The sequence below is a fragment of the Oryctolagus cuniculus genome, chromosome 4 (assembly GCF_051225735.1).
Source record: "Oryctolagus cuniculus isolate XC-2025 breed Fujian yellow rabbit chromosome 4, ASM5122573v1, whole genome shotgun sequence".
NCBI lineage: Eukaryota > Metazoa > Chordata > Mammalia > Lagomorpha > Leporidae > Oryctolagus > Oryctolagus cuniculus.
The window spans coordinates 83,279,159-83,299,551 of NC_142870.1; the positions used below are offsets into that span (position 1 = coordinate 83,279,159).

Consider the following 20,393-nt stretch of genomic DNA (forward strand, 5'->3'; position numbering starts at 1 on the left):
TAAATAGCTACCAGTGGTTAGCTACCATAATGGGTGGCACAGCTCTAAAGCCATTCTCAAGCTTCTCACTTTAACTAATAATGAATAATAGGGACCAAGTAAGTTTACAGGTTTTCAGTCTAGCCAGATCTGACATTTCACCTAATCGCATTCCCTACTTAGTATACATGTCTGAATTTTCACTTTGACCGATTAAAAGTGAGAGAAACAGCAAAGTGGGTGCAATGCAGACTGTCATAGTTAGCATCCTCAAGCCCAAGAAACATGAGGTCCTCTTAATTTCCCCTCCTCTTTAATCATCCCAAAGCATGATTTCTGGAAGACTTATTCTATCATTAGACAAGTTTGCTTGGTGCATCTTTTATCTTTTTCACAGCAAGTCCAAGTTTTCAAATAAAATCATAACTAGTTGCAAGTGTCAAATCAAAATGGATGTACAAATTACACATTATTCATAGATTCCCCTTAAAAGTCACTCATAGTTTAAGGGAGTTCAAGAACATGTCCTCCTCTGTAGGCAATGAGACAGAGACAGTAAGTTGGCCCAACTTTATTAAAATCTGTGACAGAAGACACAATTCAGGTAGGAGCCACTGTCTTAGATTTCTACAGGCCTAAAAACCAAACTTATGTTTTACTACAAAAATATATAAAACATTTGGTTCAAACTACAGTGTAAGAAAATGAACAATGTATCCTCATTAAATTGTGAAATTTTTTTAAGATTTATTTATTTGAAAGGCAGAGTTTGAGAGGCAGAAGCAGAGAGAAAGAGGGAGGGAATGGGAGAGAGGGAGGGCGGAATCAGTCTTCCCTCCACTGGTTCCCCAGTTGGTTGCAATGGCCGGAGCTGTGCTAATCCGAAGCCAGGAGCCAGGGTTTGTTCCAGGTCTCCCACATGGGTGCAGGGACCCAAGGACTTGGGCTATCTGCTGTTGCTTTCCAAGGAAAGAGGTTTGGATTGGAGGTGGAGCAGCCGGGACTAGAACCAGCCTCCATATGGGATGCCGGCACTGCAAGTGGCAGCCGCTGTGAATGGTTTCTTAAAGCTAATTATAGCTCTTTTAGAACTTCAGAGAACCTAAAAGTTCAATGTATTATAACATGAAAGACATTCACACCAAGATACTTTACCTTCAACTTTACAAACTACTGAAGTTAGAAGGTATTCTGTTGTTAGATTTTTTAATATGCATTTTATCAGGAAAAGTTCTTAGACTAGGAGTTTTTAGTGAGTAGTACTTTACATAATATCAGAAATGACCTATTGCCTAACAAATGCAAGTTCTCTAGACTCCCCTTTGCAGAAATTATCAGCTCACTATTATGGCTTCAACCTCAATAAGCACAATCTGGGGAAAAAGTAAAGTAGACTGCAGCATCAGAATTGGCTGAAATAGACATTTCATACAGGAAGTGTGATTGTTAAGTATCCTCATAATCTTCAAACTTTATTAAAAACACACTGTATTCCCAAGATCACTCTGAAAAATGAAAATAATCTGATGGCCCTAACAGCAACTTTCATATCAAGGCAATGTTTTAACTTTGTTTTTTTTTTTTTTTGTAAGGAAGGGTATCTTTAAAAAATTTTTGAGGGGGCCAGTGCTGTGGCGTAGTGGGTAAAGCCACTGCCTACAGTGCTTTATGGATCCCATACGGGTGCTGGTTGAGTCTTGACCGCTCCACTTCCAATCCAGCTCTCTGCTATGGCCTGGGAAAGCAGTACAAGATGGCCCAGGTCCTTGGGCCCTTGAATCTGCATGGGAGACCCGGAAGAAGCTCCTGGTTTCAGACAGCCCAGCTTCAGCCATTGCAGTCATAAATCTTGAAAGGTTGAGTCAAACATCTTCTATCCTTTGGTTCACTCCCCAAGTGGCTTCAGCAGCCACAGGGCTGTGCTGGGCTCAAGCCAGGAGCCTGGAACTCCATCTGGGTTGTTTCCCACATGGGTGGCAGGGGCTTAAGCTTGAGCCGTCTTCGAGTGCTTTCCCAGGTGCATTAGCAGGAAGCTGACAGTGGAGCAGCTGGGACTCAAACGGACACCCATATGGGATGCTGGCGTCATAGACAGTAGCTTAACTGCTGTTCCACAATGCAGGCCCCAAAACAACTCTTGAGGTTTCCTTCCACTTCTGAGACTGTCCACACTCCCACCCCATAGAGTATTTGAGATTCTCTGTATTATAAACTCTTGCTTTTGCATTTTTGTTTCATTTTAAAATTGTTTCTTTTTAAAGACTTATTAGAAAGGCAGAGTGATAGGGAAAGACAGAGAGGTGTTCCGTCTACTGGTTCACTCTCCAAATGCCCACAGCCAGGGGTGGGACCAGGCTAAAACCAGGAATATGTGGGTGGCAGAAACCACAGTAGTTGGGTCATTGTCTGCAGGCTCCCAGGTGCATTAGCAGGAAGCTGGACTCCATTCCATGCTCTGTGATATGTGATGCAGGCATCCCAAGCAGCAGCTTAACCTGCTGCACAATGCCCCCCCCAAACTTTGGCCTTTTTTTACCTTTAGTTGTATCTTCTGAATAATACAGTGAGTTCTGTACCTAATTTCCTGATACACGGAAACAAGTGGTGTCTCCTTGAACTATCCAAGGCTAACTTTTTGCACCAACTACTGAGGATGCTCAGTTGACCTGTAAGTTTGCCTTCAGAGACAAATTCAGTTGTCAAACACCTGTTTCTAAGAACAAAGCTATGCAACATACAAAACTCCATTTATTAAACATGCAGACTTAACAATAAAAAATAACCAATCATTCCAGGCCCCAATGTGGATCATGAACCTACTTTGACTCAAACATGGTAAAACAATTTTTAGATTTCTCTAATCTTCCTAAAATAAGTGTGTTTTGGCGGACAGATTAATCAACTTTTCAGATTCAGTCTCTTGCCAGGAAACACAATTTTTGACCTGGTAACAAAATCACTCTGGTAACCTTGACACGTGGCCAAGATTCCAAGGCTAGAATTAAAGGCATTCTTTTGGTTCTGTCCTTTAATAATCTTCAGAGGAGAACTGAAGGGCTTCAAGCTCTGTAGACACTGATCGAAGCTTGGTAAAAAAGGCTGATTTGCAGACCCTGGGTAATGTTCTTGAACAGGCAAGAGTTTTCCTGATGGGGCTCTCGCTGCTCACTGGTTTTGTGCCAGTTTGCCATATCCTCCTCTCCCAGCATCATAGTCCTGCCGATACTCATCTCGCACCTTAATCAAAAAGAATACTAAGTTACAGTATAGAGAATACCAGTGTAACAAAGGTGCCTCCCGCTAACATTTCACAGGAACTTTTTCAGATGCCATAGTGGGAACATTCATGTGGGACATTTGTGATGCAATTTTTTTTTTTTTTTTTTTTTTGGACAGAGTGGACAGAGAGAAAGGTCTTCCTTTAGCCGTTGGTTCACCCTCCAATGGCCGCTGCGGCTGGCGCGCCGCGGCCAGCGCACTGCGCTGATCCGAAGCCAGGTGCTTCTCCTGGTCTCCCATGGGGTGCAGGGCCCAAGCACTTGGGCCATCCTCCACTGCACTCCCGGGCACAGCAAAGAGCTGGCCTGGAAGAGGGGCAACCGGGACTAGAACCCAGTGTGCCGGCGCCGCAGGCGGAGGATTAGCCTAGTGAGCTGAGGCGCAGGCCCTGTGATGCAACTTTTAAAAACTGGTTTTAGTACACTTTGCTCTTGTTGTAGGCACTCTTGCAGTTATAAAGTACCTAGCCCCTAGCAGGAGATAGGGGCTTGTGGAAATGCTCAGAATATACCATTTCAAGGTTTAAACAAATTTTGCAAAACAAATGGGAGGTTTCTGCCAAAGTTATAGGCAAATCATTTACAAGAGTAGATATTGATAAAACAACTGTCATTAGGACTGGAATGTCAGGCAAAGGCTGAGCCCAGAGACCCTTGCTGCATACCTGGCCCCCGGAGCGACCACGTCCATACTGCCTGCCCTCCTTAAAGCCTGCATCCCAGTCTGTACGAATGATCCGGTCATCCAGACGAGTCCCATTTATGTACCGCATGGCATTTTCTGCATCTGCTCTTGAATAGTATCTTAAGTGTTAAGTATTAAGGAATACTAACATTTCTCTAAATATTTGGAAATACAGGAAGCAACATCTAAATAAAACAGAGTTGTTAAGGAAAAAGTACAAAAGCGAATCCAACTAGACAGTGTAGACAACGCAGCTTGCAGTTTTGAGATTGGTCCAGATGCACGTACGGAGTTAAATATGACACTTACCATGGCTACGTTAATAATAATTCCTTAGATACTCATTAAATTATTTGGTCCTGGGGACAGCACTGTGGTGTAGTGTGTAAAGCCACTGCCTGCAGTGCCCACATCCCATATGAGCACCGAGTCGAGTCCCAGCTGCTCTACTTCCAATCCAGCTCCCTGCTACTGTGCCTGGGAAAGCAACAGCAGATGACCCAAATCCTTGGGCCCCTGCACCTACGTGGGAAACCTGCTTATAGAGATTTTTAAGAGTACTATCTCAGTGGGTGTTGTGCAGTGGGTTAAGCTTCTGCTTGGGATTCACATATATCCTGTATCAGTCCCTGAGTTTGAACACCAGCTCTGCTTCTGGTCTGGGTTACTGTTAGCCCACACCCTGGGAACAGCAGATGAGGCTCAAGTATTCAAGAGCTAGGAAGTCTCTGCTACCCAAGTGGATGACTCCGAAGGGATTCACCTGGCTTCTCTCTGGCCTGCGGTCATTTGGGGAGTGACCAGCAAATGGAAGACCTCTCTCTGCTAACTTTTTCAAATAAATTTTTAAAAAAAATTTGGTCCCACTGTTCCTGTCTTTATTTGTAAAACAAAATATATTCAGCGCAGGTTTCGACCATAAATCACATACTGCTTACCCAAGGAACAATGAAATTGGACATAGTGTATTTAAAAGGAGGTTACAGTACACATGGAACTCATTACATTTCACTACAAAGACTCAAAGTACAAGCTAGGTTAGCAGCCCTCAAACCTTTTTAATCAGCTCTACTTGGGAGGGTATTTCTTTTCATTTACTGTTATTTGAAAAGCAGAGAAAGAGATCTTCCATCAGCTGGTTTGCTCCCCAGATGTTCCCCACAGCCAGGGTTAAGCCAGATAGAAGCCAGGTGAATCCCATCGGAGTCATCCACTCGGACAGCAGAGACTTCCTGGCTCTTGAATACTTGAGCCTCATTTGCTGTTCCCAGGGTGTGGACTAGCAGTATTCCGGACCGAAGCAGAGCTAGGATTCAAACCTAGGCACTGATACAGGATATGCGAATCCCATGCAGAAGCTTAACCCACTGCACAATACCCACCGAGATAGTATTTTGAAAAATCTGTGTAACCAGTTACATGTTTGTGGGTTTGGGAAATGCTGATCTATATTTTTCTCCCATCTTTTATTACATAGGGCAGGAACTAGTTGGTGAAATTTCCGTATCTAACACTCACTGAGACAAGACTAGTACGTAGCAGTCACTCTCTAACTTTTGATGAATGACTGAAACGAATGTTAGGACAGAAAAGCAGCTGGCAGTAACATCTCCTGAGCATTTGCCACTGACTGTTGATCTTTAACTTTGCAGGTTAATCTGCAAAAACACTCACTCTGGCTGTCAGAATGACGAGCTGCCACATGGACTTTTGTCTCTCCTCCCTGTCCCCAGAGAACTATTTTATGCCCATTGGTATGCGTGGGCAGTCTGGTCCCTTCCGTCTGAAGGAAGAATGGAAGGAGGTTTCTCCTTTCTTCCTAGAGGCCTCATTGAAATGACAAGAAGGAAGCATACACCCAACAAATAGAAGAGCCCATCAGCCAACTAGGGACTCAACAAAAGCCAGTGGAAGAGTGCTAATAGATGAAACTGGCACAAGATTAGACAGCAATCACAGGAGGCTCTTAATTCAAAATTGAGTAAGAAATGATACTGTATAGTTTAATTAAGCTTCTTTTAAATATGTAGGAAGGAACATTTAATCAAATAAATAAAAATGTGTTTAAGGATTATTTATTTATTTGAAAGTCAGTTACAGAGGAGAGGCAGAGAGAGGGGTCTTCTATCTGCTGGTTCACTTCCCAAATGGCTGCAAGGGCCAGAGCTGGGCCAATCCGAATCCAGGAGCTTCTTCCAGGTTTCCCATGTGGGTACAGGGGCCCAGGCACTTAGGCCATCTTCAGCTGCTTTCCCAGGCACATTAGCAGGGAACTGGATTGGAAGTGGAACCGCTGGGACAAAAACTTTTGTTCATATGGGATGCTGGCACCTTAGGGTTCTGAATGAGGTATTTGGATGAACTATCATCTCTGATGTTAGTAGGCCATAAGAAAATCTCTTTTCCTTCTGGCTTCTCAGAAACTCACATACTCCAAAAGCATGTCATCACCTTCACAGGAAGCCCTGTCTGGGGTCCAAAGAACCAGCTTTGGGGCAAGTACAGTACCACAGTGGGTCAAACTGCCACTTGAGGCGGCCACATCCCATGTTGGAGTACCAGTTTGAGTCCCAGCTACTCTGTTTCCACTCCAGCTTCCTGCTGACATACCCTGGGAGGCAGGAGATGATGGCTCAAGTACTCTGGCCTGTGCCACTCATATGGAGGACCCAGATAAAGTTCTTGATTCCTGGCTTCTGCCTGGCCATTGAAGCCATTTGGGGAATAAACCAGTGGATGGAAGATCTCTCTAGGTTTCTCCCTCTAATTCTGCCTTTCAGATAAGTAAATCTTTTTTTAAAAAAATTACAGCAACAATACAACCAAAATAAACATAATTCAAGGCACAGAAAAAGGTTTAAAAGACATAAGGGAGCTGGCATTATGGCACAGTGGGTTGATTCCTGCATCCCGTATCAGTGTTGATTGGAGTCCTGACAGCCCTGTTTTCAATCCAGCTCACTGCTAGTGCCTGGGAAAGCAGCAGATCACCCAAGTGCTTGGGCCCCTGCACCCATAAGGGGAGACTCGGAAGTTCCTGGCTCCTCATTTCAGCCTGGCCCAGCTCCAGCCATTGCATCCATCTGAGTGAACCAGCAGATGGAAGACTGCTCTGTTTCTCCCTCTCTATTGCTCTGCCTCTCAAATAAATCTTTAAAAAAAAAAAAAAAGACATTAGATCAGATAGAAAATTTCCAAAAAATCAGTAATAAATTAAGCAATAATAAACTATCGTTAATATTAAGTAATGTTAGCTTAAAACTAGGATGGCAGTATTTACTGGGTATCAAAAAAAATTAATGATCACAAATAAATATAGTTTTCTTTTTACTTGTGAAACCTATGCATGCCTACATAATGAAATTTTATACAGCCATTTTAAAAAGAGGCCTGTATGTGCCGACATGGAAGTCTATATGCACATGCAGTAAGCTACCACACAGCCATGGGATTGTTTCTAGAAGACATCCAAGAAACTGGTACCTTCTGCCTCTAGAGAAAGGAAATACAGGTTTAGAACAGCATGGGGATTTTATTTTCAATACAACTTCTGGACTTTAAAACACCAAAGGCACAAGAGTACTTCAAAAAGTTCACATTACATGGAATTAAGGGTAAGTTTATTTTGCTGTAAAAAAAAAAAAAGTTGAAAACCATGCAGTTTTTCAATAAAATGCACTTTCCAAAACTTCTGAAAACCCCATATATATGTATATACATATATATATTTCAAATTTTTTTGTATCAGGGGCACATGTTTGGCCTAGCCATTATGATGCTACTTGGGACACCTGCATCTTGTATTGCCTGGTGTTAAGTCCTGGCTCCACTCCTGATTCCAGTGTCTTGCTAATGCACACCTTGGGAGGCAGCAGCTAATGGTTAAGTAGTTGGGTTCCTGACAATCACATGGGCAACTTAAACTGAGTTCTTGGCTCCTGGCTACCACCTAGTCTAGCATCACCTGTTGCAGGCGTGTGAGGAGACAGGGGCTCTGTCTCTCGAATAATATAAAATTTAAAAAGCTTTCCACCAAAATAACCTTATCCTTTAATCCCATTTTCAACAAACTTTGAAGTATCCTCATATACTTAAAATTTTTTTTAATTTAAAGATTTGTTTACTTGAAAGGCAGAGTGAAAAAGATCTATCTTCCATCCACTGGTTCACTCCTCAAATACCCCTGACATCCAGGGCTGGGCCAGGCAACAGTCAACTCCATCTGGGTTTCCCACATGGGTGGCGGGCACTCAAGTACTTGTGCCATCATCTGCCTCCTTCCCAGGTACATTAGCAGGAATCAGGCCAGTATTCACACTGGCCACTCCAATATGTGATGCAGGTATGTCAAATAGCAGCTTGCCCTGCTGTGGCACAGGGCCCAACTTGGAATGTTTTCTTAAAGAATCAACCATAAAGCATGGATTTCAGAGTAGAATTTAAGTATAACCAACTTTCAGAACATAGGGGTATAGACACAGAAAGAAAAAGAGGTAGTGATGACTGCTCAATAGCCTCACTTAAAATTTTTGTATTTATTTTCAGGCAGAGACAGACACACTCCATCCACTGACTCAAATGCCTGCAACTGGTGAGCCAGGGCCAGGTCAAAACCAGGAACCCGGAATTAATTCCGGGTGTTCCCATGTGAGCGGCAAAGACCTAGGCATTTAAGCCATCACCTGCTTCCTCCCAGTGTGCACAACAGTAAGGTGGACTTGAACCAGGCATTCCAGTATGGGATGTGGGCATCCTAAGCAGGGGCTTTAACTGCTGCATCAAGTGCCTGCCCCCTCAGTTTTTAAATAACAGGCAGCCAGCCACTCTCGGCTCTATCCTAGTTCAACAGCTACATTAGATAACACAGGAAGGATACTCCACAAAACAAAATCCACATGCTGTTTTTTTCACTTTATCCAGACCCATAATAATTTTCTTTATGTCACCACTTTTACTGAAGAGTTCATAAATTTGTTCTTCAGTTGTGTAAAAGGAAAGATTTCCAACATATAATGTACAGCTTTTCTTCAGTAATTTTTCTTGTTCTTCATTGTCACCCTAGAATTTCAAATAGAGACAGAGTTAAACAATACAACTTACTTAAAGAGAGCCTTGCTTAAATAGTATCTCCAAGTACAATAAAACATTAGTTCTGATTTGGAAATAAAATTCCCTTATCATTCCAATCCACCACAAAAACTTGCCAATAAGAGGGGGAATTCAAATTCTGTAAAGCACTTAAGCAAGGTCCAGGAGGGGAGGGTTAGGCTCACAATAATGACACTGTGCATGCCACCTTTCCATTCCTGCATTAGACTGCCAGACAAGCAGTGTGTCTTTTTCTTTCACACTCCATATACTCAGCATTGGATCTTTCTCTAATGGCCCAAGTTTAAATTCCAGTATAGGGGCCAGTCCTGTGGCGTAGTGGGTAAAGCTGCTGCCTGCAGTGCCAGCATCCCATATGGGTACTGGTTCGAGTCCTGGCTGCTTCACTTCCAATTCAGCTCTCTGCTGTGGCCTGGGAAAGCAGTAGAAGGTGGCTCAAGTTCTTGGGCCCCTGCACCCATGTGGGAGACCTGGATGAAGCTCCTGGCTTTGGATTGGTGCAGCTCCAGCTGTGCTTCCATCTGGGGAGTGAACCAGCGGATGGAAGACCTCTCTCTCTCTGCCTCTCTGTAACTCTTCAAGTAAATAAATAAATCTTAAAAAAAAGAAAAATCCCAGTATATAAGGAAGGGCCCTTCTCTCTGTAGAGAAAAATGGATTTTCAAAGATCAAGTTTCCCTTATAAAACTGTCAAAGCAACAATGGCTTAGATGACTTACAAGGTCAGAGTTCAGGAAAAAAGATAATGATGACTAAAAAGATCTTCTTAGTGAGGTTCCTGACTTGGAAGATAAACCAGAGACAGGAATATATAATTGGCTTTAACCAAGACACCTGACAATCCCTGGGGACAAGATGGCTCATCATGGACTAGACATGATGCCTTCACAGAAACCAGTATCTTGGGTGCTGGCATTGTGGTGTAATAGGCTGTCTCCACCTACAGTGCTGGCATCCCATAAGGGCGCTGGTTTGTATCCCAGCTGCTCCTCTTCCAATCCAGGTCTTGGCTAATGGCTTGGGAAAGCTACAGAAGACAGCCTGCGTGCTTGGGCCCCTGCACCCCCGTGGGAGACCTGGAGGAAGGATCAGCTGTGCTCCAGCTGTTGCGACTATTTGGAAAGTGAACCAGCGGATGGAAGACCTTTTTCTCTATCTCTCCCTCTCAAATAAATCTTTTTTTTTTTTTTTTAAGAAAGAAACCCATATATGGCTGTTTTGGACCTTCTAGCCTCCATACTGGGAAGGATACATGTGATTAAATATGAGGCCCATCAGCTGACTTACTCTCCCGCCGCTCTGATCTAGCTTAAGAGTCCAAGATAACCACACCAGTGGCATTCCAGCTTGTAGGGCCATGAGTAGATCCACACCAGCACGCACAGGGCACTGTTCCAGTGGCCCTCACTTCTTCAGTCACTGCTCTACATGTAGTGCTGATCAGTTCTCTTCACTCCAAGAATCACTCTGCATAAGCTGTCCCTGAATGCTCTATAGCGCATTACTTAGAACAACAGTTTTATGTGATCGCATTCAGTGGTAATTAGAGAAATAGCGAAACCATCTAAACTCACACCACAAGAAAACTGAGGGCTGGTGTTTGGCACAGCAGTTAGGACACCCACATCCTGGTCAGACTGCCTGGGCTCAAGCCCTAGCTACGCTTCTGATTCCGGCTTCCTGCTAATACTCACCCTTGGAAGCAATGGGTGAGGCCTCAAGTCACTGAGTTCCTGTCTCCCAGGCATTTGGGGAGTGAACCAATTTCTCAAATAGGAAACCAATTGGACTATGTAATAATATACACTGATTTTTAAAGAAGCAGTCTGGTTCACTCCCCAAATGCCTGCAACAGCCTCCCCCACTCCCCAGCTCGCCTAACGGAACACGAAACACTGCGACACGGTGTTCAATAGTTTCCCTAGTAATTAGGTTATGAGTGCTGCTCTGCCGCAACCTCTGGCCATCCCCGCTGTCACCGGGAAAGCCCATCTCTAAGTATCTGCAGCTGCCCCCTTTCCCCAAAGTATGTTGTAATACAGCCTAAAACCCCCCTTCTGAAATCCAGCATTCTTCCATCTAAACACGCGGGCATCCTCTAGGTGGTCGATCTGCCACCCCACTCCGAACTCTCCCCGACGTTAGAGACAGGACTCAATTTTGTGTCGCCCACCCACCAGTTAGAGCCACTAACAAAAAATTTTAAAAAGGATCCGAAGCGTCAAAGAACACTGGCCGATTATTTAAGACCGGGGGGGGGGGGGGACCGACGGGGGACGGTATGTGTGTCAGAAAGGCGCCTCCACACGCTCCAGCAATGAAAAAGTCTCTCCCCTCATCACAAGTCACTTTCCCGACGCACGGCCTGCAGGAACAGCAGCCAGCGCTGACGACGCCGCTCGAGCCCTCTGCGCCGGCCGCGCACGAGGAGCGGCTGCAAGGCAACGGGAAAGCGAATCTCAAACTCTCTCTCTCGGAAACAGAGTGGGGTCCCCTCCAACATCGCTGCCTCCCCAGCAGGCACCGGGGACCCATGGCCCGTTTCGGGGCAGCAGAAATGTGCAAGAGCAAACCGTTTCTCAGCGTCCTGGCTCAAGGGTCTGCCCGTCGCGCGGCCCGGGCTCCCTCACCCGGAAGTGCTGGTCCCGGTACTGGCTCAGCTCCACGTAGGAGTCACTGCGCAGCGCCTTCAGAAGGCCTCCCGACATAGCTCACACAGCTGCACAACGACGCGCCGACTCCCGAGAACAACCGGACTGGGGCGGCGGCGCGGCAGCAGCGGCGGCGGCGGAAACGGAAACGCGCGGACGCGGCGCACAGTGGGAGTCTCCAGACCAATCCGAGCGCGGCAGTGTCGTCATCAGACGGCGCGGAGGCGGACACAGTCCGCGGCCCAGCGCCGCCGGTCCGGGGACGAGGGAGGCGTGCTCTTGGTTCCGGGACGCTCTCACGAGGATGGTTCTTCGGCGGCTGCTGGCTGTGTTGCTGCACAGCCCGCAGCTGGTGGAGCGGCTGGCCGAGTCTCGGCCCATCCGGCGTGCGGCGCAGCTTACGGCCTTCGCGCTGCTGCAGGCCCAGCTGCGCGGCCAGGACGCGGCCCGCCGTCTGCGGGGCCTCGCGGCGGGGCCCGCCGGCTCGCTGGGTCGTCGCGCCGCGCGATTCCGAGACGCCTTCACACAGGAACTACGCCGTGGCCTCCGGGATCGCCCGGGGAGCCAGAGGGGTCCAGGCGCAAACCCTTGAGCCCGGGCCGAGGTCGCCTACTTTCGCTTCGGGACTGTACAGTGGCTTCGGCGCTGAGGAGTCATCCCGGGAACTGGGCACAGCTTCGAAACCCTGACTCAGATTTCCGGCCTGCAGACGTCCCACTACGAAGAGCCCAGGCCGAACGGACCTCCTCGTTGAAGCCCTGTGACGGGCAGAGCTCCGTGTGGCCAAAGACCCCGAAGCCTGAGGGGCTGCCCCGGGACGCAGCCAGAAAGGGAGCCTGCCCTCTACAAATGGGACAAGAACTCGGGCTAGATATGCGGGGAAGATCATGGATGGAAACACGGCCCTGCAGCTGCCGAAATCCTCTGATTAAATGCGTGAGCTGATTAACCGGCGTGAGTGTGGTGCTTCTCAGACCAGGTGGATTGGGAGGCCTGGGCGCTGTAGGCCGGCACACACAGTGAGTGCTTATTCTGGGCTGGCGCTTGCTAATTGCTCTCAGTGTGGGTTATCACACTTAACTCTTTACAGCGCGTTCGTGGGAGGAAGTGGATATTACTTCTTACGTTGCCCAGAGCCTTACAGAGCGGAATGTGAGTACAGGCATTTGACTCCGGGGCCTAAATCCGTAATCACCACTCTCCACAGCATCTACCCTGCCCCAGTGCCTGTCTTCCTCCACCGCCGTCACCACCAGGCATTAAGACTACCGGGATTCCTGTTCACTTTTGTGGGTCTGGGATACAAACCACTGGTCCAGCTAACGGACCTACAATTAGGATGCAAATTGTGTACAGAAGTGCCCTGTCATTTCCGGCTCTTGATTGGGTGTCTGATGGGCTCTACTTAGGCTACACAATTAATCATTCCGTCTAGGAAGCGTGAAGCCTTTAAATGTAACCGGTACTGACCAAGCATCATAGATTCCAACTGTGTTCCCACGGGGCAGGTTGGAAGGACCTGAGTGACATCGCTGAGGTGGGAGAACACCTGAGCCTGCAGGGCAAGGTGCAGCAATGGCCGGAGGGCTTAGGAACAGGAGTAGGAGAGGGGAGAAAACTTCCAGAATAACTCGTTTGGATAATAACCGAACACAGAGACAGCAGGTACCAAGGTGCCATTAGATGCATTGCCACTCCCACTTGCATTCTTAAAGGGCTTTGTGGGAGAGATGCCTATTAAGCCAGGGGACGTGTGCTGTGGAGTCCAGGAATGACAAAATTAGCTGACACATTCTGCAGAGATTCTCTGGCCTCCTGTGTTCTGAGCCAAAGGGGCTTTGTCAAGGTCACACGGTCTGTGAGTGGCAGGTCTGGGACTAGAGGGCGCCCCTGAGTCCGAGCCTCCTGTTCTCTGTGTCACCACATTGCCCTCCTGGGATCCGACAGGCCAGATTGACTTAGGAAGCCAAAGAGCTATCTGTCATTAGTAGTTCCTGTCTTCACAACCAGGCACTATTACGTATTTAAAACATCATGGTGGCCCGAAGGACTAGGGCAGGTGCAGACAGCGGGTGCCATATTCACATCAGGATCCTTTGGAGACCTTGACACCAGGACCATGACTCATCAGGTCTTTGTTCTCCGAGAGAGAAGTGCCAGCTCACCAAGAAGGCCGCACACCCAACAGCTGTGCCTTAGAGAGGCAGCGGTGGAAATCCTGAAAGAGACCTGTGGACTAGCAGCCCAGCCCAGCTACCCATGTGGAAGGTATGGTGGCTCCTTTTATGGCCGAATCCTGGGCAGTGGCTGCTCTGCTGTGTTGTCAGGCTTCTCTCCCAGCTCCATGATGTGGAGACTGAGGTGGTCCCTCCAGGCCCCGCTCAGCAGGGAAGACAGGGCTGGTGGATCCTCCAGGGTCAAGTGGGGAAATATGAGTGTCTCATTCTTGAGGGGGAAGCTGCACTTCTCCACAGCACGCCTTGTGGTGCCAGGGGTCACCACAAAGAGGCGGCAGAGCCACGGTCCCCCGGCCCCTTGGCAGGCTGGTTGTCTGGTAAGATTGTTGAGGGCTTGGCATAGGACCCAGTCCTCAGTCCCACCCATGTCTACCACCTTCACGGGAGAGCCCAGGCTTGGGAGGTGGAGGAGGTGTTGGGGGGGCATGTAGGTGTGGGTGAAGAGGAGTGTGTAGCGGGTGGGCACGCTCGGGAGCACAGGTGCGTGGACCACTTGCTCCAGGTACTGCAGGCTGGGCACCAGGCCCCCCTGATGCAGGCAGCCAAAGAAGAGGGCACCTAGGGCATTGAAAAGGACCAGAGCCCCCTTCCAGGGCACAGGCTGTGTCCGTGGACTGCAGAGCAGGACCACAGGGACCAGGAGGGGGATCAAGAACCGAGCCTCCTGATGGCTAAAGGCGGACAACAGGGCCAGGGGTGTGAAGTACAGGAGAAGGAGGCTAGACCTGGGGCTGGACAGCAGGCCATGGGCACCCAGCCTCCTCCAGAGGCCCACCTGGGCAAAGGCCTGGAGGCAGACTTGCAGCTGTTGCCATGCAGCCCACAGGGCCTGCGCATGCAGTACCCCAAAGAGCAGGAAACCGTTGACTGCCAGGTGAGTGAGCCGCGCGTGTGTGCCATGCCTTGCCAGATTGTGGGGATCCAGGTTGTAGTGCAAGAAGTTAACAGGCGTAAGCACCAGGGTGCTGGATCTAGAGAGGCTGGAGAAGTACCAGCTGTCCGAGGCCACAAACACCACTGCGGTGAGGGCCATCCCTGGGAGCAGCAGCAGGGCCTTCCAGATCAGGGACTTGAAGCCAGGGTTCATGGCTCCCCGAGAGCCCCAGAGGAAGAGGGGTACCAGAGCAAATGCCAGAAAGGTGGGCCGATTGAAGAAGCCAGCAGCCACGATGCTGCCAAGAAGCCAGCTGTGCCACCGAGGACCTGGAGCAGGCGTCTTGAGTGTGTGGCTCCGTGCTGCCTTGGGGGGCACCAGCATCAGCAGGCATGTGAAGAGCAGTCCCTCGATGGCATTGGAGAAAGTCCTTGTGTAGAAGACCAGGATGACGTAGGAACCAGACAGCAGGACAAGGGCGTTCCAACGATCTGCCCCCCACCGTGGGGCCAGGTGGTACACGGCCCCATCCAAGGCAAAGGAGAGGGCAGTGAGCAGGAGCCGGGGCCCCACCAGGAGTGCATAGCCACTCACCCGGCCCGGCCGGAGCCCCAGCTCTTCCCAGAGCCTGAGCAGCCAGAAGGTAGAACCAGAAGTCAGCAGTGGGAAGACCACTGTCCGGCAGGAGCTGCTGGGGTAAAACTCCCAGGGCCGTGTGGCCTGTAAGCCCAGGATGTCCTCTGCAGAGAGAGAGGCAGAGGTGAGCCAGTTCCAAGCTCAGGGGTGCGGTGGGCAGTATTCCAGGATGGCACCTGAGATTTCCCACCCTCTAGTGTGCACATTGCACAACCTGGGACTGTGCACAGATGGACTTTGGTCCTGTGATTGGGTTATGTTCCATGGGGTGCTGGCTGTGACATGGAAGAACTCTTCCTGACCCTCATCCCCCTATCCCGTTAAGCAGCGTTGTCTTCAGCTGAATGCAGAAGAGGCCATCAGATTCATAGCCTGAGAAAGATTTGCTGTGGCACTGCTGACTGAAGGAAGGAAGGGGCCACTGGCAAGGAATGTAGCTGACCTCTGGAAGCTGAGAACAAGGGAATAGGAACCATAATTTTGCCAACAGCAAGAATGAGCATGGAAACATTTTCCCTCAGAATTTCCAGACAAGAACTCAGTGCAGCCCATTCCTTGATTTTGACCTTGAGCAGAGTGCCCAGGCTGGACTCCACAGTACGGGACTGGGAACTGACAGCTGAGTGCCGTTTTAAAGGGCTAGGTTTGTGATGACTGGGCCTGCAGTGACAGAAGCAAATAGCAGGAACCCCAGATGAGTGAGGCTCCACCTTGTGAAGGGGGCAGGGAGAACTGTACCCTGGAAAGGGGGTGTAGTCCCTGTCTTGGGGCTCAAAGATCTACAAGTCCGAGTCAGAAACTCCATGATAATGGTGGTTTTCCAGGGGAGGGGGGTGTGAGAATGGGGTCAGGGAATGAACAAGCCTGGGTTACAGTAAAGGCGATTTAGTTCTGCTTCAGATTCTTAAAATTTCTCCTAAGAAGAAAGTATTAAAGCAGTACTTAGATAATTTTAAAGGATCTTTGCCACCTAAGCCTGGTCCGTGCCCTGGGCACCCATGTCCCGGAGCTCTGAGAGGCAAGGGCTGGGCACAGACTGTACTCCACTCCAAGGCCTGTAGTGCACAGCATCCCATGTTTGACAGCCTTTCTGGCTGTCTGGAGCTGACTATAAGGCCTGGCAGGCTCTTGGCTTCTGCTAGTCCCTCCAGGGTTTTGGCCTGTTGTATCTGTGTGTGTCAGAAGGGGAAAAGGAAACAAAATCTGGGGTCAATCTGGCTGCTGCTTACTAGCTCAGGTTTTTAAAAATGAGTGCAAAGGGAGGCTGAAACTCAACTGAAAAGATAAATGTACCTGTTGAGTCCTGTGGCGGAAGTAGCTGTCTCCTCTACACGAATCCCACTCCCCTCTTCCTGTCTTTTCTGAGCACTTGTCCATGTATAAAGACCACATTTCTCCGCTTCCTTTATGATACATTCTTACCAGTAGGGTAGAAATGGGCAAAAAATATGACTTTAGAAAGAAAAGGCATGTGCATCTCTTCTGTTGCTGGAAAGACATGTTTTTAAGCTTGATAGCTGGAGCTCAAGCAGCTGTATAGAGCCATGAGGAGGAAGCCCACAGCTTTGGAGAAGCCTCAAGGCTGCTGGCAACCATCCCCATGGAATGTGCCGTACCACCTCGCAGCTCTGTTCTAACAGGCTAGTATCCTGGGTCTAGGTTCCCTCACCTGCACTCAAACCTACACAAGAAAAGTTTCATCATGCCAGGTCACACCCACAACAGGTGGGGAAGCCCAGTTCTAAAATTGTTCCACCAAGAAGTTCAACACAGCTTTGATTTTGAATATCTGTACTGTTGATCCCAACAGGAAACCCAGAAAGAGGCTGGCGTTTTATTAGGGTCATCCCAAAGGTCAGTGTTACCACTCAGGGAGGAGACGTGAAGTCCTCACTTCCCAGTTATTATCACAGAAGGGCTGCAGCTACTGCTCGTGTGCACAGATGGGCTTCTCCCTCCCCCAGAACATCCACTCTGTTCTTCGCTCTGCTGCACTTTAGCTCGGCCGCACGTGGGGAGCTTTACCTGCCATGACCTCAGGTGACTGGAAGAACTCATCAGGGTGCACGTAACCTGTCTGCGGGAGGAGACACCATAGCACTCGGAGCAGGCTGAGGCCACCCCAGAGCCCCCTGGCTGCCATCTTCAGAGCAGACTGTCACCACACATTAAGCCAAGAGCTGTAGCTCTGGATCCACAGATCTGCACCTGCTGAGGATAACATTTGTTAGTTATTACAGCGTCAGGAACAAGATGTCCAGCTGTCTGCACAAACTCCAAATGGATCGCCACTCAAGAAAATTGGTAATAGTTACTTCTTAACCAAGTTCATGCCAAATGCCAGACAGTTGTCATGCATGTCTCACTTCATCGTTTCCACAGTCTAGGGCAGTAGGTCTTATTCCCATTTTACAAGTGGGGAAACTGAGGCCTCTGTTGAATAACCTGGGCTATTGGCTAATTGTGTTTGCCAAGGGTCTGTGGCATTGATTTTATGTGTGAACTTGACTTGGCTAAGAGATGCCATAGAGAGCTGCTACACGTTTTTTCTGGGGTGTCTGTGGTAGTGTTTCAGGAAGAGATGCACACCAGAGTGGATAGAATATCGGCCTCACTAATGTGGGCGGGCATTATCCAGTCAACAGAACAAAAGACAGAGAGGGTGGACTGGCTCTCTTCTTGATTTGGGGCACCCAACTCTGCCTTCAGACCTCAGAACTAGCTCTTGGGCCTTGGAACTCTGGGCTTATGCCAGCCCCGGCTCCCTTCCCCAGCCCAGGTTCTCAGGCCTCTGGGCTAGGACTGGGAGTTACTCGGGCTCCTCTGCTGATGAGGCTTTGGACTCCGACAGTCCGCTTTCCTGCGTCTCCCGCTTGCACATGGCAGATTCTGGGACTTCTTGGCCTATGTGATTGGATGAGCCAGTTCCCATAGTAAACAATACATTCTTGGGGCTGGCACTGTGGCTCAGCGAGTTAAAGCCCTGGCCTGAGGCACCGGCATCCCATGTGAGCACTGGTTCTAGTCCCAGCTGCTCCACTTCTGATCCAGCTCTCTGCTATGGCCTGGGAAAGCAGTGGAAAATGGCCCAATTCTTTGGGCCCCTGTATCCATGTGGGAGACCCGAAAGAACCTCCTGGCTCCTGACTTCAGATTGCCTTGGCTCTGGCTGTTGTGGCCATTTGGGAAGTGAACCAGAGGATGGAAGACACTCCCCGCCCCCGTAACTGTCTTTCAAATAAATAAAATAAATCTTAAAAAAAAAAAAAAATTCCCTGTTGCTTGTGCTTCTCTGGAGACCTCGGACTGCTAAGATGCTAGGGTATGCCCCAGATCTGGGTCTCACAGGCCCCATCCTGATCACCACCTCCTAGCCACAGCCAGCATGGCAGGTGGTTTCTGGTACTAATGAAAACTTGGGAACCACAGTGGATTCTACCCATTTCCCTACAAAAGTTAGCTACACTCAACTCCACTGTCTCCAGCCCACTTCCACTACCCTAGAAGCTGCCTCTCGGGAACTGATGAGAACTGATTAACTCCCTGCAATAGAAATTCTAACCCTCTTCTCAGAGATCGGTGAGAACCTGAGCCCACTGCATGCTGAATGGTACTTCAGTCCCCTCTCTGGGAGGTGGGAAAACAAGTCTGACAACCTGCTTGGCACTCCTCCAGAAATGGTGACTTCCTGACTGAGCCACTTTAGAGCCTGACCTTCAGTCACTAGTGCTGTCCGGGATGCTGTCATAGAGAGGAGACAACAAGGTCAAGACCCCATTCCTTCACAGTCAGTGCCCACACTCTTTTTTCTTTTTTTTTTTTTAACAAGTTAGAGAGAGAGACAGAGAGGAAGGTCTTCCTTCCGTTGGTTCACTCCCCAAATGGCCGTTACAGCCAGCGCTGCGCCGATCCGAAGCCAGGAGCTAGGTGCTTCCTCCTGGCCTCCCATGCAGGTGTAGGGCCCAAGCACTTGGGCCATCCTCCACTGCCTTCCCAAATGCCCAGACTCTTAATGGTGGATAGCTACACCACCAGGAACACAGAGTACACCCTAATTAAGTCACGTGGAGGGCCAGATTCTGGGTTTAGTTTTCAGCTGTCTCAGCCCTCTGGCTACAGGAGATAAGGATAGGCCTAGAGACTTTCGGTGGTTTTATGACCTGAGCTGAGAATGTGAAGCCTTGAGCCCATCCTTTCCCTGTTCGTTCAGCACATGGAGGAGCGTCCAGCCAGGTCTTGAGATGCTCATTCATTTTACTGGAGTGGTCCAAAGTGTCAGGTTACCAGGTCACCCAGAACCTTGCCTGGAGTATCCAAGGTGGTAGCCTGGGTGTATCTAATGCCTCTGTGGGCCACCAGTGTTCCCTTCACCTATGGAAACCATCATGTGTGCTGTTAAATCTATGCAGACTAGAGAATCAATTCCAGAAAACCCTAGAACCTATCGGAAAACTCATCCTTAAGATTCTGTTTATCTAGAATCGCTTCCAGTCTCCAAATATATATGTCACAGTTCAGCCAGAAGGAACCAGTATGAGATACACGTGTTAAGAACACGTACAAGCTGGCGCCGCGGCTCACTAGGCTAATCCTCTGCCTTGCGGCGCCGGCACACCAGGTTCTAGTCCTGGTCAGGGCGTCGGATTCTGTCCCAGTTGCCCCTCTTCCAGGCCAGCTCTCTGCTGTGGCCAGGGAGTGCAGTGGAGGATGGCCCAAGGCCTTGGGCCCTGCACCCCATGGGAGACCAAGAGAAGCACCTGGCTCCTGCCATCGGATCAGCGCGGTGCGCCGGCCGCAGTGCGCCGGCCGTGGCGGCCATTGGAGGGTGAACCAACGGCAAAAGGAAGACCTTTCTCTCTGTCTCTCTCTCTCACTGTCCACTCTGCCTGTCAAAAAATTAAAAAAACAACAACAACAACAAAAAAAAAAAAAAACCACGTACTG

The 20,393-nt window shown here is 48.9% G+C and overlaps 4 protein-coding genes and 1 long non-coding RNA gene across 14 annotated transcripts in view; 3 read left to right on the top strand and 2 right to left on the bottom strand.

Annotated features, from left to right (window-relative positions):
- The window catches only part of SENP5 (SUMO specific peptidase 5), a 52,737-nt gene extending 43,074 nt beyond the window's left edge, over positions 1–9,663 (top strand). For 8 of the 9 annotated variants that reach the window (XM_089331966.1, XM_051818946.3, XM_051818947.3 and 5 more), the window contains one exon: positions 8,488–9,663. In XM_089331966.1, coding sequence (XP_089188092.1) covers positions 8,488–8,616 — 129 coding nt within the window. In that variant the 3' untranslated portion in view covers positions 8,617–9,663. The remainder of the gene's footprint in view (positions 1–8,487) is intronic. The other variant, XM_089331963.1, reaches the window with a different exon arrangement.
- NCBP2 (nuclear cap binding protein subunit 2) lies at positions 2,708–11,834 on the bottom strand. 2 transcript variants are annotated; one of them, XM_002716527.6, is made up of 4 exons: positions 11,682–11,834; positions 8,819–9,000; positions 3,923–4,061; positions 2,708–3,216 (listed from the first exon to the last, which is right to left on the bottom strand). In XM_002716527.6, exons 1-4 carry the CDS (start codon positions 11,757–11,759, stop codon positions 3,145–3,147), a joined length of 471 nt encoding a protein of 156 aa, XP_002716573.1. In that variant the 5' UTR covers positions 11,760–11,834; the 3' UTR covers positions 2,708–3,144. The 2 variants fall into 2 exon arrangements, with proteins under 2 accessions (XP_002716573.1, XP_089188096.1); XM_089331970.1 differs by having other exon boundaries at positions 11,625–11,834.
- A 59-nt stretch (positions 11,835–11,893) lies between these two features.
- Positions 11,894–12,651, top strand: NCBP2AS2 (NCBP2 antisense 2 (head to head)). The gene has a single exon (XM_051818955.3). It carries the CDS (start codon positions 12,007–12,009, stop codon positions 12,292–12,294), a length of 288 nt encoding a protein of 95 aa, XP_051674915.2. The 5' UTR covers positions 11,894–12,006; the 3' UTR covers positions 12,295–12,651.
- Positions 12,652–13,362: 711 nt separating this feature from the next.
- PIGZ (phosphatidylinositol glycan anchor biosynthesis class Z (Gwada blood group)) lies at positions 13,363–17,607 on the bottom strand. Its single transcript, XM_070072316.1, has 2 exons — positions 17,475–17,607; positions 13,363–15,553 (listed from the first exon to the last, which is right to left on the bottom strand). The coding sequence occupies exons 1-2, from the start codon at positions 17,590–17,592 to the stop codon at positions 13,986–13,988; spliced, it is 1,686 nt and encodes a 561-aa protein (XP_069928417.1). The 5' UTR covers positions 17,593–17,607; the 3' UTR covers positions 13,363–13,985.
- Positions 13,838–18,720, top strand: LOC149127026 (uncharacterized). Its single transcript, XR_016233165.1, has 2 exons — positions 13,838–13,970; positions 17,450–18,720. It is a non-coding gene; the product is annotated as an uncharacterized LOC149127026 (long non-coding RNA).
- The last annotated feature ends 1,673 nt before the right edge of the window (positions 18,721–20,393 follow it).